At 42.6% G+C, this 16,312-nt stretch overlaps 2 protein-coding genes across 4 annotated transcripts in view; both read left to right on the top strand.

The window, feature by feature from the left end:
- Positions 1 to 16,312, top strand: part of LOC109896712 (solute carrier family 41 member 2) — a 36,379-nt gene that overhangs the window by 6,093 nt on the left and 13,974 nt on the right. For 2 of the 3 annotated variants that reach the window (XM_020491030.2, XM_031831718.1), the window contains exons 5-10: positions 3 to 147; positions 348 to 494; positions 2,394 to 2,541; positions 2,652 to 2,731; positions 4,517 to 4,648; positions 4,886 to 5,034. In XM_020491030.2, the coding sequence (XP_020346619.2) occupies positions 3 to 147; positions 348 to 494; positions 2,394 to 2,541; positions 2,652 to 2,731; positions 4,517 to 4,648; positions 4,886 to 5,034 (801 nt within the window). Of the gene's footprint in view, positions 1 to 2; positions 148 to 347; positions 495 to 2,393; positions 2,542 to 2,651; positions 2,732 to 4,516; positions 4,649 to 4,885; positions 5,035 to 7,692; positions 7,846 to 16,312 lie in introns of those variants that run through there. The other variant, XM_031831719.1, reaches the window with a different exon arrangement.
- Positions 8,093 to 8,664, top strand: LOC109896714 (zinc-binding protein A33-like). Its single transcript, XM_020491031.2, has one exon. The coding sequence runs from the start codon at positions 8,115 to 8,117 to the stop codon at positions 8,652 to 8,654; it is 540 nt and encodes a 179-aa protein (XP_020346620.1). The 5' UTR covers positions 8,093 to 8,114; the 3' UTR covers positions 8,655 to 8,664.

The following is a 16,312-nucleotide window of genomic DNA, read 5'->3' as shown; positions in this document are numbered from 1 at the left end:
AGGTACAGGCTACAGTAGTTGGCTTCCTGGCAGCAGTGGCGGCAGTGGTTCTGGGTTGGATCCCAGAGGGGAAGTTCCAGATGAGTCATGCCGTGCTGCTCTGCTCTGCCAGCGTGGCCACTGCCTTCATAGCCTCTATGCTGCAGGGTACAGACACACACACACAGACAAGGACACACACGTGTACTCTGATATGGAATAGGCGCAGATACAGTCAGTCAAAGCCCCACACATTATCACCTACTGCTGATGGGTCTCGTGCTATATATTAGTAGCAAACACACACATGGAAGGTTGAGGTATGTGCAGGCATGTCGCCCTGACCTCTGTACCGTCTGAACCCCCAGGCTTCATCATGGTGGGGGTGATCGTGGGCTCCAAGAAGACGGGCATCAACCCCGACAACGTGGCTACACCCATCGCCGCCAGCTTCGGTGACCTCATCACCCTGGCCATCCTAGCCTGGATCAGCCAGGGACTCTACAACTGCCTGGGTGAGAGGAGGAGGGTTTGGACTAGATACTTCCAGATGGAAATAAGATACAAAACCAGTCAACAAATTGTTTTACCCTCTATATTGACTTCATAATTCATTCATCCTTCCTCTGTTTGTGTTTTATTTCCCCTTGAAAAAAGGTGAAAATGCTCAGTAAATCTGTCCAACAGTGTAAAGAAATGGTCCGTTTGGAATCAGGCTGCATCTTTCAACCACTAGATGGCACTCTTATGCTGTTATTTTTTGTCTTTACTGGTAATTCATCAGAACAGACTATCTTTCTTTCTCTCTTCTCCCTCTCTCCTTCTCACACTTCATAGTCCATATTTAATATGTGCCATGCCCAGCCTCACACACGCTTCCTCGCGTTACATTACTCAACACAGAGTGGACCAGCAAGCGTTTCCTTTGGAAACTGTATTTTACTAACCTTGACGTGTCTGAGCCCTATGAAACAAGCATTCATCACCAGACCAGAGACTCAAAATCTATGAAAGGCTACAGTAAAACCTCTGAGATAATTTAATAGAAGAGTTCATACCAGCTCAGTAAATCTGTCTGGCCTTGCCTGGTGGTGTAGGACAGGTTGTGTTCCAAACTCTATTCCCTATGGGCCCTGGTCAAAAGTAGTGACCTACGTAGAGAATAGGGTGCCATTTGGGATGTTGCCGCAGAGGACAGTGTCTCTGTTGTAAGGGCCAGCCGTGTCCGTCCCGTCCGCAGTGTTCTGCCTAATTGGACTAATGTGCAGTTTACTCACAGTTAAAGTTAGTCATTTTAGCCTGATGGTGCACAGAGATATCCAGGAGACTGTATATTTTCCCAAGGCCACGTGCCACGTTGACTACTGCAAACATTTATTTTAAGACCTAAAGCTGAAACGTGGCAAGGGAATAGTGAACCACAGTGACACCCAGAGTCAAGCTTAAACCCAGGGACTGGTCGTTATACCTGTGTCATCATGACTGGGACTATTACCCAATTCTACCCACTGTGACTACATAGAGCTCCCTTCTCTGGGTTTTATATCTATGTCTTCAGGGGGTTAATGATGAGGGCCATTAAGTGTGTGGAATGGGATCATGGTGAGACAAACATCTGGTAAGGAGAAGGGGATGATGGAGTTACATATCTCACTACTAGGCACTAAGCAGGTGTTTTCCCCTTCTCTATTCTCCAACATCACTCTGATTTAGTGCTGTAATAATCATTAGAGTTTGGCCAAAGAGGAAGTGTGTGTGCGCATGCAAATTTCTGTATAAAGTAGACCCCTCCAAGGAGAGTGTCTTGATAGTGAGTGATGTGTTAGATATGTCCTGTTCTGTAGCTACTGTACTGAGTCACAAATACAGCACTTCTTTGGTTTGTTATGAATCTCTGTTGTTTTCTTGCTCCCTGCTCTGTGTCACGCTGTCTTTCCTGGGGAGAGGAGGGACAGTATGTTCCCCCCTGTTCTGTCAATCCTCATGCAGCTGAAGCTGATAAATGGTGTTTGTTGTTTTGTTGTTGTAACTCTCACCAGAATGTTCACTCTGGGGATTACATCTGTTTTGAATTCTCAATTTTCCTGTTTCTCTCTCTTTCTCTGTTTCTCTGTCTCCTTTAATGTACATATCTACCTTTGCACATTTATTTGGTACTGCTACTCCCTGTATATATGCTTGTGTGTTATTTATTTTTTTAATATTTTTTTATTTTATTTATTTTTTAAATATTTTTTTCTCCCCAATTTTGATCTTATCCCAGGTATTTTATTCATTTTGTGTTTAACATTCTGCGTCATTGGGAAAGGTTCTTTAGCAAGCTTTTCACTGTAAAGTCTGAACCAGTTGTTTTCGGCACGTGATAAATACAATTTGATTTGTCGTTCTCTCGCTCTGTTTGTCTCTGTGTGTAGACTCTCACCCGTACGTGTCGTCCCTGGTGTGTGCCTTCTTCCTGTCTCTGACTCCAGTGTGGATGGTGATCTCATCCAAACACCCGGCCAGCCGCACCCTGCTCTACTCCGGCTGGGAGCCTGTCATCACTGCCATGGTTATCAGCAGGTGTGTGGATGCACTCACTCACTGTCATAGAGAAATAGCAACAGACAATTGTACATTCACATGATGAAAATAATACCACATTTTTAGTGTGAATGTTCTGTGCTCTGCAGTATCGGAGGACTCATCTTGGACAAAACCGTGTCTGACCCGAACCTGGCTGGCATCGTGGTGTACACCCCTGTCATTAATGGTGAGACGCAACATCACTGACTGATTAGACACACTGTGTGGGTTTACAATGTGGCTTACAATGTGCACCAATTTTAATGAATTTACATTCAAACTTCGTAGTTAGAAAAATAGTGCTTAATGGACTAAACACAAACGTCTGTCTCTGTATCACTGCTACTGTCAACCTCCTCCCATCCTTACCGGGGGACCGTTGCCAAGGCTGTTGCTGGCATTTCGACAACCGGAGATCAGCTTTTAATTAAACATTGTTAATGAGAGACATTTAACTCAATTGAAGGAGACTGTGTGCCTCTAATCTATGTTACTGCTGAGATGTCTACAAATCAGGAAATGGCTAGGTGATCTGGGAAGTGTGTGTGTGTGTGTGTGTGTGTGTGTGGACCACACAGACAAATGACTGGGGCTGGAAAAGGGAGGTTTCCTCACCAACCCTGTAACTATCTGTGATTTACAACACATAGAGGTGGTTACTATCGTATAGGGAGGAGATGACTAGGCTGAGCTTTTCACTCTGAACGTGTACAGTTCCTCTCTTCAAAACTAGACACAGCATATAAGAGGAGATGAGTGAAGCTGGTAAAGGAGAGGAATTGGGGGAATGGGAGAGAGAAAGGAGACTGGAATGGGAGAAATGAAAATAGGGAGACGAGGAGAGGCATGCAGACAGTCTGTTGTCCCAGAGGTACTCCGATGAGGCGGGATATAGTGGGAGACGGGACCCCCCTGTGGTCTACCCTCACCCCACCCCCCCTCTCCCTCTGTCAGACCCAGTGACCCAAATTACAGCAGCTAGCCCCCCTGCTGAGGTGAAACCATTATACTCCCCAGACCTCTGGATGAGAGGGATTGAGTGGTGGACTGGAGATGGTAGAGAAGTGCAGTGAAAGTGAGGGATGTTGCGGAATGAGAAGGGGGGGGGGGGGGGGGGGGATTAGGCAGGGAGGAGTATGAGGGGGGGCAGGGCATTCTATTTAGCCGCACCACGGAGTAGGTAAATGTCAGTGGAGAGGCAGCAAAGATTGGATTAAGTTGCCATAATCTCTGGGCAGCAGGGGTGTCTGTTCTCATTTAGGCCTGCCTGATTAGGTTAACAAGCACAGGAAGGGAGATGAGCCCAGCTACCACAAAATATACCCCTCTCCAAAACACAATCCTTTTGGTACTGTGCCTCTTTGGGTACTCTTTGGAATGCCCAAACTCCCTTTCTTTCTCACTGACCACATCCTCTCTCCTCTACTTTCTGTCAGTGTTGTCTCTCATACACTATTTTGGGTTGGAGTGGTTGTCTGGTCTGCCCACCTGGAAGCTGTGAGTGTTTCTACATGAGCCGTGCTGCGTGGCTAGACTACTCTGAGTCACCTGTGTGTGTGAATATAAATTGCCTTGTCCTGCTGTTCTCATGAGCAATGTTCCTCTGCTTGATACAAATTACAATCTATATGACGAAGCTGAGCAGTATTAGATGGGGCACGCTGTCAGTCTTAATTTTTTTTTTCTCCGACATAATTATGTCTCCGACAGTCTCCGACAGTGGCGATGCATCACACCCTTCCCTCTGTCCTAATGGATCTAGAAGGATGTAATATGACAGAAACTACAGTACATCCCTGCTCTTTGGAGGGAGAGGTTGCGTTACCTCAGATCTGTGTCTGGAAGGCATCAACTGTTTAGGGAAGGATACAAATCTGGGTCCTCGCATTTCTCTCACCCTCGCTTCTGCTCTATACTCAGCTGCCTCCAGTCAGCTCCAGCCCTAAGCCTGCCTGTTCTGTCTGTTCTCCAGGTATTGGGGGGAACCTGGTAGCCATCCAGTCTAGCCGTATCTCCACTCACCTCCATTTCCACAGTGCTCCTGGGGAGGTACCAGAGGAAGCCAAAGGCTGCTACTACCCCTGCCGCACCTTCTATGGCACAGGTAAAGCGCCTAACCTATACTCAAACTGGAAATGTGATCTGTTTTAAACGGATTTCTCATCCCTCTCGCTGTGATTTTAATACATAAATTGTACAGTAGGTGCTGCAGAAGGTACTATGTTAAGTCACTACCCCATAATTTAGGCTGACAGACACACAGGTTAGGAACCGTCTTAGCATCTGTTTATTGTTAGACTCAGTTGCACAGTTCCAACTCCTCTCGTTTCCTCTCTCTCAGGAGCCAATCACCGTTCGGCCCAGGTGCTGCTCCTATTGGTGCTCCCGGGTCACCTGATCTTCTTGTACACCATCCACCTGATGAAAAGCGGCCACACCACCCTGACGCCTATCTTCATGACCGTCTATCTGGCTGCCGCCCTCTTACAGGTCAGTGGTGTGTGTGTGTGATGGGGATAGTTCCTTTGCAAACTATTCATAGTCTGCAAATTCCTTTTCCAAATGTGACCTTCATCTGAGCTTGAAATTTCCCTGGCTGACATTACTTTTTATTAAAAGCAGATATTTTGCGAGACACCGCTATTATTGTGACGCTATCACAAGCGAGCTGCGTTCAGAGACCCTCTTTCACTCGGCTTTCATAACACTTCAACATAAATGAACCACACGCATAATGAACGTCAGCTTAGATGAGTGCTCCTTCCTAAGTGACATTTGAAGAAAAATCAGGTGCGGCAGGAAGCCTAGTGGTTAAGAACGTTGGGCCAGTAACTAGAAAGGTGGCTGGTTTGAATCCCCAAGCCCGACTAGGTGAAAAATCTGTCGACGTGCCCTTGCGCAAGGTACTTAACCGTAATTGCTCCTGTAGATCGCTCTGGATAAGAGCGTTTGCTAAATGACTAAAATGTAAATGTAGAAATGTGTGTATCCTAAGCATTCCTAGAGCTCTGTTTTTTTTTCTTCCTGAAGACGTCTGACTTGTGTGTTTTACCGCTTTGATTGCATTAGGATCGATTTATAGAAGGCTTTTACTATAGGTGTGCCATGGCATGCCACGACTGTCTGGAATGTGTCTGGAGTGAACCTATTTTCTAGGTGTGCATTTTCTCTCCAACTATCTTCTTTTAAAGTCGTTTGTTGTACATAGCAAGGCCTAACTGCCACCCTGGAAGTCTTGATTCCGTGGAACTTAGCTTTGATAGTCTGGGGTCAATGTTTACTCACTACAACTGGTCTTTATAGGAAGGAAGACATATGTTAGTTGCCATTTCTCTTCAACTTCACTAGTGAGCCTTTAAACTGAAGAGGGAAAAAAATCATATCATCATATCATAAGGTACTATGAGCAGGAGGGTATCTGATTATTATTATTTATTTTAACTAGGCAAGTTAGTTAACCTGTTTGGGATAGGGGGCAGTATTTTCACGTCCGGATGAAAACCGTGCCCAAAGTAAACTGCCTGCTACTCAGGCCCAGAAGCTAGGATATGCATGTTATTAGTAGTTTTGGATAGAAAACACTCTGAAGAAGAGGTCGACCGATTATGATTTTTCAATGCTAATACCGATTTATTGGAGGACCAAAAAATCAGATACCGATTAATCGTCCGATTTCTTCTTTTTGTTGTAGTAATAATGACAATTACAACAATACTGAATGAACACTTATTTTAACTTAATATAATACAATAATATCAATAAAATCAATTTAGCCTCAAATAAATAATGAAACGTGTTCAATTTGGTTGAAATAATGCAAAAACAAAGTGTTGGAAAAGAAAGTAAAAGTGCAATATGTGCTATGTAAGAAAGCTAACTTTTAAGTTCCTTGCTCAGAACATGAGAACATATGAAAGTTGGTGGTTCCTTTTAACATGAGTCTTCAATATTCTCAGGTAAGAAATTTTAGGTTGTAGTTATTATAGGAATTATAGGACTATTTCCCTCTATACCATTTTGTATTTCATTAACCTTTGACTATTGGATGTTCTTATAGGCACTTTAGTATTGCCAGTGTCAAGGCAGGTCGTTATCGCGTTGGACTAGTTAACTGTAAGGTTGCAAGACTGGATCCCCCGAGCTGACAAGGTGAAAATCTATCTTTCTGGCCCTGAACAAGGCAGTTAACCCACCGTTCGTTCCTAGGCTGTCGTTGAAAATAAGAATGTGTTCTTAACTGACTTGCATAGTTAAATAAAGATTAAATAAAGGTGTGAAAAAAGAAAAGAAAATCGGCAAAATCGGTGTCCAAAAATACCGATTTCCGTTTGTTATGAAAAATTAGGGCCGATTTCAAGTTATCGGCCATTCCGATTAATCGGTCGACCTCTACTCTGAAGTTTCTAAAACTGTTTGAATGATGTCTGTGAGTATAACAGAACTTATTTGGCAGGCGGAACCCCGTGGACAAACCATCCAGGAAAAAAATGTCACTCTCATTTCAATGGGTTTTCATTGGGAATCTAGAATTCTAAGACAGTTGCTTGCAATTCCTATCGCTTCCACTGGATGTCAAGTCTTTAGAAATTGGTTGATGTTTTTCCTTTGTGTAATGAAGAAGTAGCCCTGTTCAGAACAAGGGTCGAGTGAACTGTACTGTTTGATAGAGGTTTGTGACCTGAAAAGCACGCTCCACTTTGTTTTCCTCCGGTATTGAACGTAGTTTATCCCGTCTTAAATTTGATCGATTATTTACATTGAATACCTAAAGTTCTATTAGGAAAGTTGTTTGGACAAAGAATACAGGTAACTTATGAGATATTTTGTAGTCATGTTGCGCGAGTTGGAACCGGTGTTTTTCTGGAGCAAACGTGCCAAATAAATTTACATTTTGGATATATAACAACGGAAATAATCGAACAAAAGGACCAGTTGTGATGTTTATGGGACACATTTGAGTGCCAACAAAAGAAGATCTTCAAAGGTAAGGCATGAATTATATAGTTTCGTGTCGCGCCTGGCGGGTTGAATTATGATTGTCTGTCTTTGTTTGATGGGGTGCTATCCTCAGATAATAGTATGGTTTGCTTTCACCGTGTCAATTCTGCACTGAGACAGACCACAAGACTCATGACACTGTCCCTCTAGAGGAAGAGCGTGGAGAGAGGAAGGCTCAGCTGAGGACGACTGAGGCAGAAGTGCAGCAGATGATCCAGGAGAGACTGAAGAATGTTCAAGAAATCAAACACTCAGTAGATCTCAGCAAGAGAGAGGCAGAGCGAGAGAGATCAGACAGTGTACAGGTCTTCACTGCTCTGGTGCGCTCCATTGAGAGAAGTCAGGCTGAGCTCATTGAGGAGAAGCTGAAAGCAACATAGAGGCAGGCTGAAGGGCTCATTAAAGAACTGGAGCAGGAAATCACTGAGCTACAGAGGAGAAGCACTGAGCTGGAGCAGCTCTCACACACTGAGGACCACCTCCTACAGAGCTTCCCATCCCTGTGCACCCCTCCACCCATCAATAACTGGTCTGAGATCAGTGTTAATAGTCATCTGTGTGTGGGGACTGTGATGAGAGCTGTATCTCAACTGGAGGAGACACTGAATAAACAGATGGAGAAGCTGCCTGAAGTCAAACTGAAGAGGATTCAGCAGTATGCAGTGGATGTGACTCTGGATTCTGATACAAGATTGACACATCCCTACCTCATCATGGCTGAGGATAGAAAACAAGTGAAACATGGAGATACAAAACAGGATCTCCCCGACAACCCAGAGAGGTTCAATCTTGATGTCTATGTATTGGGAAAGGAGGGCTTCTCCTCAGGTAGATTTGACAATGCGGTGATGGTTAAAGGAAAGACTAAGTGGGATTTAGGAGTGGCCAGAGAGTCCATCAACAGGAAGGGGGATATCACACTGAGTGCTGAGAATGGATACTGGGCTCTGTGGCTGAAGAATGGAGAATACGAGGCTCTTGCTAAACCCAGTGTCCTGCTCTCCCTGAGAGGGAGGCCCCAGAAGGTGGTGTTTGTTGATTATGTGGAAGGTCAGGTCTCCTTTTATGATGAGGAGGCCAGGTCTCTACTCTTTCACTGGCTGCACCACTGATAAACTCTATCCATTTTTCTGCCCGTCTTAATGATGGTGAAAACTCTACCTCTCTGATCACCTCTCCTGTCAATGACACTGACTGAGTTTAACCTTAAAGTATAGTTGATGGGCATTCTTTGGAGGAGACTGCAGTGTCATATGAATGTCACAAATGGTTGTTTATGTCCTTATACTCAATGATATCTAGTCTCTCTCATTGTTGTTATGAAAAATCAAAGCAGTAAATGTATCCCCACTCCCTAAAACGTTGTAATAAATAATTCCTTAATAAAATGCTTATAGAAAAGGGTTTCTAGGGCATTTATTTTCCGTATTTACATGTAATGCCATAGCCACTCTCTTTCACAGGGGACAATGAGGAATTCTCTCTTTCTCTCAATGCTATTTATAGGAATGATATACTTCTCCTTTAAAGTAGCTTGAATCAGGGGAACTTAATACTTAGTCTGTGGTTGTGGTCTCCCATTGTGCTAGTGGTAAGTCCTCGCATTGCTTTCCATGTCTTTACTACTTCATCCAGTAACTTGTGTCCGAGATGGGATATTGCCTTTGTTTCAAAAGGGAGAGATTTGCCGTGGTTGTCCTGGGAGAGGACTTGAAACAAGGTGCATAGGCATGCTTCCCAAAGGAGGGGGTTGCAACTATCCACCTCATTTTCAAACATTGCTATGGGCACAGCTAAACAACGGAAGTGATACATTTGACTTCTTCTGCTTTACTGCAGTGCAGCATTGGCAACCTCTGTGGGTGACTATTGCCAGATTAAATTATTTTAAGGAGTCAATTTAGAGCATAAAGGAGTCAATTTAGAGCATAAAAGTCAAGTAAGCCATATGTCATATTTAATTAATTCACATTCGCTAACATTAGCTAGGCCTACTAGTTCTGTTGCGATAACGTTAGTTGTGTCAGAGTTAAGGGCCATGCACACCTGTATTTGGGGAGTTTCTCCCAGTCTTCGCTGTAGATACTCTCAAGCCCTGTCAGGTTGGATGGGGAGCATCAATGCATAGATATTTTCAGTTGTCTCCGGAGATGTTTGATCTGGTTCAAGTCTGGCATCTGGCTGGGCCACTCCAGGACATTCAGAGACTTGTCCCGAAGCCACTCCTGCTTTGTCTTGGCTGTGTGCTTAGGGTCGTTGTCCTGTTGGAAGGTGAACCTTCAACCCAGTCTGAGGTCCTGAGTGCTCTTGAGCAGGTTTTCATCAACGATCTCTCTGTACTTTGCTTCGTTCATCTTTCCCTCGATTCTGACTAGCCTCCCAGTCCCTGCCAATGTTGAATATCCACACCACATGATGCTGCCACCACCATGCTTCACCGTAGGGATGGTGCCAGGTTTCTTCCAGACGTGATGCTTGGCATTCAGGCGAAGGAGTTCAATCTTGGTTTCATCAGACCAGAGAATCTTGTTTCTCATGGTCTGAGGGTCTTTAGGTGTCTTTTGGCAAACTCCAAGCAGGCTGTCACGTGCCTTTGGCCAGACGGATGCCACTCCTCAGTAAATCTACCATAAAGGCCTGCTTGGTAGAGTGCTGCAGAGATGGTTGTCTTCTGGAAGGTTCTCCCATCTCCATAGAGGAACTCTAGAGCTCTGTCAGTGACCCTCTGGTTCTTGGTCACCTCACTGACCAAGGCCCTTCTCTACTGATTGCTCAGTTTGGCCAGGAGGCCAGCTCTAGGAAGAGTCTTGGTGGTTCCAAACTTCTTCCATTGAAGAATGACGGAGAGTACTGTGTTCTTGTGGACCTTCAATTCAGCAGACATTTTTTGGCACCCAGATCTGTGGACAGTTCCCTCAACCTCATGGCCTTGTTTTTGCTCTGACATGCACTGTCAACTCTGGGAGCTTATATAGACAGGTGTGTGCCTTTCCAAACTATATCCAATCAATTGAATTTACCATAGGTGGACTCCAATCAAGTTGTAGAAACATCTCAGGGATGATCAATGGAAAGAGGATGCACCTGAGCTCAATTTAGAGTCTCATAGCAAGTGGTCTGAATACTTTTGTAAAGGTATTTCTGTTTTTTATTTGTAATAGATTTGCTAAACATGTCTGGACTTGCTTTGTCATTATGGGGTGTTATGTGTGTAGATTGCAGATTTTTTTTTGTGTCAATTTTAGAAAAAGCCTGTAACGTAACAAAATGTGGAAAAATTCAAGGAGTCTGAATACTTTCCTAAAGCACTGTATAAAACGTTGGTGACCATCCACACTAGAGGAAAGATTATTGTTCTACAGTCATACACCTGTCAATCAACTGATCAATGCATCCTACTGCATGCTGCATATTAATAAGGTGGTAACTCAAGCCCATTCGGTGCTTTCAGGGTGTGTTCATCGTCATAGTACATTGACATTATTTTCTGTTGTCACATGTAGGCCTAATAACAAAAATTGTATGTACAGTTCCTTCAGAAAGTATGATCTTTTCCCCCTTGACTTTTTCAATAATAATAGTGGTTAACATTCTATATTTTTTTGTGTGACTACCCCGTCTACCACACATACAATTATCTGTATGGTCCCTCAATCGAGTACAAAGACCTGGGACGTTTTCCAATGCTTCGAAAAGAAGGACCATACAGGAAGGGGGGGGGGAAGAAGCAGATGCTGATTTCCTTTCAGCATAGTGAAGTTATTAATTAGGCTTTTGATGGAGTATCACTACACCAGGTGGTGTGTATTCATGGACACCAAGGGAAGCCAGGCTTGACCAAAAAATGTACCAAGAAATTATGCACAGGGACACAAAATAATTTTTTCTTCTATTCGTAAGAGGCTATCTCACCAGAGAAAGCATCTGAGCGAGCAAAACAGTGCCCCTCTGTCTTTGTATGTGTAGGCCATCTATCTGATACTGTCGGGTCCAAAAGAGTATGACATTGTTGCCGCATTGAATAAAAGGGAAGCCAGCGAGCATTTGGCCTCCCTTGATGATGTAAATCAATAACAATAATAGCCAATCAGAGTTGAGCTAAACTGAGTGAGCTCAACTGTGAATGGTCCTGGTGCACCAAAAAAAGGGAAGCCAGTTTGGATTTGGCTTCACTCCAATCACATAGAGAGCATACGTCATTGACCAAAACTCATTGTGCAGCTAGTTGTCTTGTTGTCCTCCAGTGGCTAGCTAGCTAAAAGTGTCCCTTTTCCTAAATTAGCCATGGATAGGGATTTGGACTTGTGGTTTTAGTTTATTCTCCGTACTGGCCAATAATTATAAAGGCGATTCAGATCCAACCATAAATTCATACATTGTGCCCCTGGCCTGCGAGGATAGAAGATTAATATGTTTATTTTTTTCTTAACTAAGCAAGTTGATTCTTATTTACAAACCCTACATGTACAGTTGAAGTCGGACGTTTACATACACCGTAGCCAAATACATTTAATCCTAGCAAAAGTTCCCTGTCTTAGGTCAGTTAGGATCACCACTTTATTTTAAGAATGTGAAATGTCAGAATAATAATAGTGATTTATTTCAGCTTTTATTTCTTTCATCACATTCCCAGTGGGTCAGAAGTTTACATACACTCAATTAGTGTTTGGTAGCATTGCCTTTAAATTGTTTAACTTGGTTCAAACATTTCGTGTAGCCTTCCACAAGCTTCCCACAATAAGTTGGGTTAATTTTGGCCCAATCCTCCTGACAGCTGGTGTAACATTTGGGTTTGTAGGCCTCCTTGCTCGCACACGCTTTTTCAGTTCTGCCCACAGATATTCTATAGGATTGAGGTCAGGGTTTTGTGATGGCCACTCCAATACCTTGACTTTGTAGTCCTTAAGCCATATTGTCACAATTTTGGAAGTATGCTTGGGGTCATTGTCCATTTGGAAGACTCATTTGCGACCAAGCTTTAACTTGATGTCTTGTGATGTTGCTTCAATATATCCACCAAATTTTCCTACCTCATGATGCCATCTATTTTGTGAAGTGCACCAGTCCCTCCTGCAGCAAAGCACCCTCACAACATGATGCTGCCATTTGTCCCCATGTGCAGTTGCAAGCCGTAGTTTGGCTTTTTTATGGTGGTTTTGGAGCAGAGGCTTCTTCCTTGCTGAGCGACCTTTCAGGTCATGTTGATATAGGACTTGTTTTAATGTGGATATAGATACTTTTTTGTCTGTTTCCTCCAGCATCTTCACAAGGTCCTTTGCTGTTGTTCTGGGATTTATTTGCTCTTTTCACACCAAAATAAGTTAATCTCTAGGAGACAGAACGCGTCTCCTTCCTGAGCTGTTGCCGGCTGCGTGGTCCCATGGTGTTTATACTTGCGTACTATTTTTTTATGCACATGAACCTGGTACCTTCAGGCATTTGGAAATTGCTCCTAAGGATGAACCAGACTTTTTCTGAAGTCTTGGCGGATTTCTTTAGATTTTCCCATGATGTCAGGCAAAGAGGCACAGAGTTTGAAGGTAGGCCTTGAAATACATCCACAGGTACACCTCCAATAGGCTAATTGACATAATTTGAGTCAATCAGAAGCTTCTAAAGCCATGACATACATTTCTGGAATTTTCCCATTTGTTTAAAGGCACAGTCAATTTAGTGTATGTAAACTTCTGACTGGAATTGTGATACAGTGAAATAATCTGTCTGTAAACAATTGTTGTGTCATGCACAAAGTAGATGTCCTAACCGACTTGCCAAAACTATAGTTTGTTAACAAGAAATTTGTGGAGTGGTTGAAAAACTCATTTGAATGACTTCCGACTTCAACTGTACATGCACTAAATTATCACATCACAGGTTGTAATATGGCTTTTTTTCTGGCTTGGCTTCCCCATTGATTTTTACCCACTCACCGCTCTACTGGTCATTAGAAAGATACAGGCATCCTGTCTAACTCAGTTGCCGAAGAGGAACGAAACTGCTCTGGGATTTCACCGTGGGACTAATGGGGGTTTTAAAACAGAGTTTAATGGCTGTGGTATGAGAGAACTGAGGATGGATCAACATTGTAGTTACTCAAAAATACTAACCTAAATGACCGAGTGAAACAAAGGAAGCCTGTACATGCATCCTGTTTGCAATAAGGCACTAAAGTGAAGTGGCAAACAAATGTAACGCTTTGTATTCAGTACAAAAAGTTATGTTTTGGGCCAATCCAACACAGCACATCAGAGTACTACTCTTCATATTTTCAAACATGGTGGTGGCTGCATCATGTTATGGGTATACTTGTCATCGGCAAGAACTATGCAGTGTTTTAGGTTAAAAATAAACAGAATATAGCTATAAGCGCAGGCAAAAACCTTTCCATAAGACACTTCACCTTTCATCAGAACAATAACCTAAAACACAATGCCAAATCTACACGGGTTCTTACCAAGATGACATTGAATGTTCCTGAGAGGCTTAGTTACAGTTTTGGCTTAAATAGGCTTGAAAATCTATGGCAAGACTTGAAAGTGGCTGTCTAGAAATGATCAACAATCAACTTGACAGAGCTTGAAGAATTTTACGAAGAATAATGGGCAGATATTGTACATTCCAGTTGGCTAAGCTCTTAGAAACTTACCCCGAAAGACTGACAGCTGTAATCGCAGCCGAAGGTGCTTCTACAAAGTATTTACTCGGGTGTGAATACTTATATAAATTAGATTTCTGTGTTTTAATTTTCAATAAATTAGCTACATTTTTCTAAAAACATGTTTTCACTTTGTCGTTATGGGGTATTGTGTGTAGATGGGTGAGAGATTTAATTAATTTTGAATTCAGGCTGTAACACAACAAAATGTGGAATAAGTCGAGGGGTTTGAATACTTTCTCAAGGCACTGTAATCTGTGAAAAAAGTTGACTAGCTTCCTTGCCAGTCTTGGCTACTTCCAGACACAAGACCTTGTTAGACTGTTTCAACAGTCTAAAACAGTGAGTGACCTATAGCTTTGTACTGTTTCGACAGTGTGAAAGTACAAACACTTCCCACGTTCCAACACACACAAACATGTATACAAGGCAGTCACCCAAAGCATGCCTCTAAAACACATCTCGTTCAGTCGTTATTCATAATGAGGAGAATTGAAAGCGAGGCTAAATGGTTCCATATGGCTCAGCTGGTAGAGCATGGTGCTTACAACGCCAGGGTAGTGGGTTCCATGTTCATCCCCCTTTAACCTCAGACTCAGATTGTCATACATTACAGGAAGCTAAATGAAATGACACGCATTCATATTTTTTTATATTTAATGGCCTTTTTCTGTCACTATTATTAGGAAAATAAAGCAAGTATTAATGTAATGTCAATTAAATAAGAACAGTTTGATTAAATGGTTCCTAAATAAAATGTTTAAAGAAGAGGCTTTTTAAAATTGTATTTACTTAGACTACAAGGGTCTAGTGTCCTATTGTGCTAGTGCTAAGACAGGATGAAACATCTCTTGTGTTGTCTTCCATGTCTTTACTACTTCACCCTGTAGCTCTGGTGTCACATGGGATGGTGCCTTCGTGCAATAGTCTGAGTTGTGCCCTGGTAGTCCTTGGAGGGGATTTGACAAAGTGCACAGGCATGCTTCCCAAAAGAGGGTGTTACAACTATACCAATGAAAGGTGTACTATAACCACTGCTGATAGGTTTAACCTTACTAGCACTGAGATGTATGAACAGGAGGCTATGTAATATCAATTGTTCAGTAGATTAGAGCAAAATAAATGGCGATTGAGAGTTTAACTCTGTGTAAAGATTAATTTCAGGTACCTGGCAAAATAAAGGAAACTCCAACATAGTGTCTTAATAGGGCGTTGACCCGCCAGAACAGCTTCAGTGCACCTTGGCAGGGATTCTACAAGCGTCTGGAACTCTATTATAGGGATGCGAAACCATTTTTCCACAAGAAATTCCATAATTTGGTGGTGGTGGAAAACACTGCCTCAGGCGCCACTCCAGAATCTCCTGTAAGTGTTAAATTGGGTTGAGATCTGATGATTGAGAGGGCCTTGGCATATCGTGAAACATCAGTAAGTTGAGCAGTCTTCGTCAGTGAAGCTCCTGCCAAACGTGCCCCAACAATCACCCCTCTTTCAAAGTCACTGAGATCTCCTCTTCTAGCCATGGTAGAAAAAATAATATGCAACTGGGCCTGACCAGCATTTTTATTAGAGGTCGACTGATTAATCGGAATGGCCGATTTAACTACGGCCGATTTCAAGTTTTCATAATAATCGGAAATCTGTATTTTTGGACAGCGATTGTTGCGCATTCGCAAAAAAAGACTCGTTGCTCCAACGTGTACCTAACCATAAACATCAATGCCTTTCTTAAAATCAATACACAAGTATATGTTTTTAAACCTGAATATTTAGTTAATATTGCCTGCTAACATTTAATTTATTTTAAAATCAAATCAAATCAAATGTATTTGTCACATACACATGGTTAGCAGATGTTATTGCGAGTGTAGCGAAATGCTTGTGCTTCTAGTTCCGACAATGCAGTAATAACGAACAAGTAATCTAACTAACAATTCCCAAAAAAAACTACTGTCTTATACAGAGTGTAAGGGGATAAAGAATATGTACATAAGGATATATGAATGAGTGATGGTACAGAGCAGCATAGGCAAGATACAGTAGATGATATCGAGTACAGTATATACATATGAGATGAGTATGTAAACCAAGTGGCATAGTTAAAGTGGCTAGTGA

This window comes from Oncorhynchus kisutch, linkage group LG9 (assembly GCF_002021735.2).
Source record: "Oncorhynchus kisutch isolate 150728-3 linkage group LG9, Okis_V2, whole genome shotgun sequence".
Lineage (NCBI taxonomy): Eukaryota > Metazoa > Chordata > Actinopteri > Salmoniformes > Salmonidae > Oncorhynchus > Oncorhynchus kisutch.
The sequence above is the reverse complement of the archived record's forward strand: the minus strand, read 5'-3'. Positions and strand labels throughout refer to the sequence as shown.

Excerpts from the sequence above, each read along its gene's own strand:
- LOC109896714 (XM_020491031.2), top strand. The coding sequence starts at position 8,115 with ATGAGAGCTGTATCTCAACTGGAGGAGACACTGAATAAACAGATGGAG.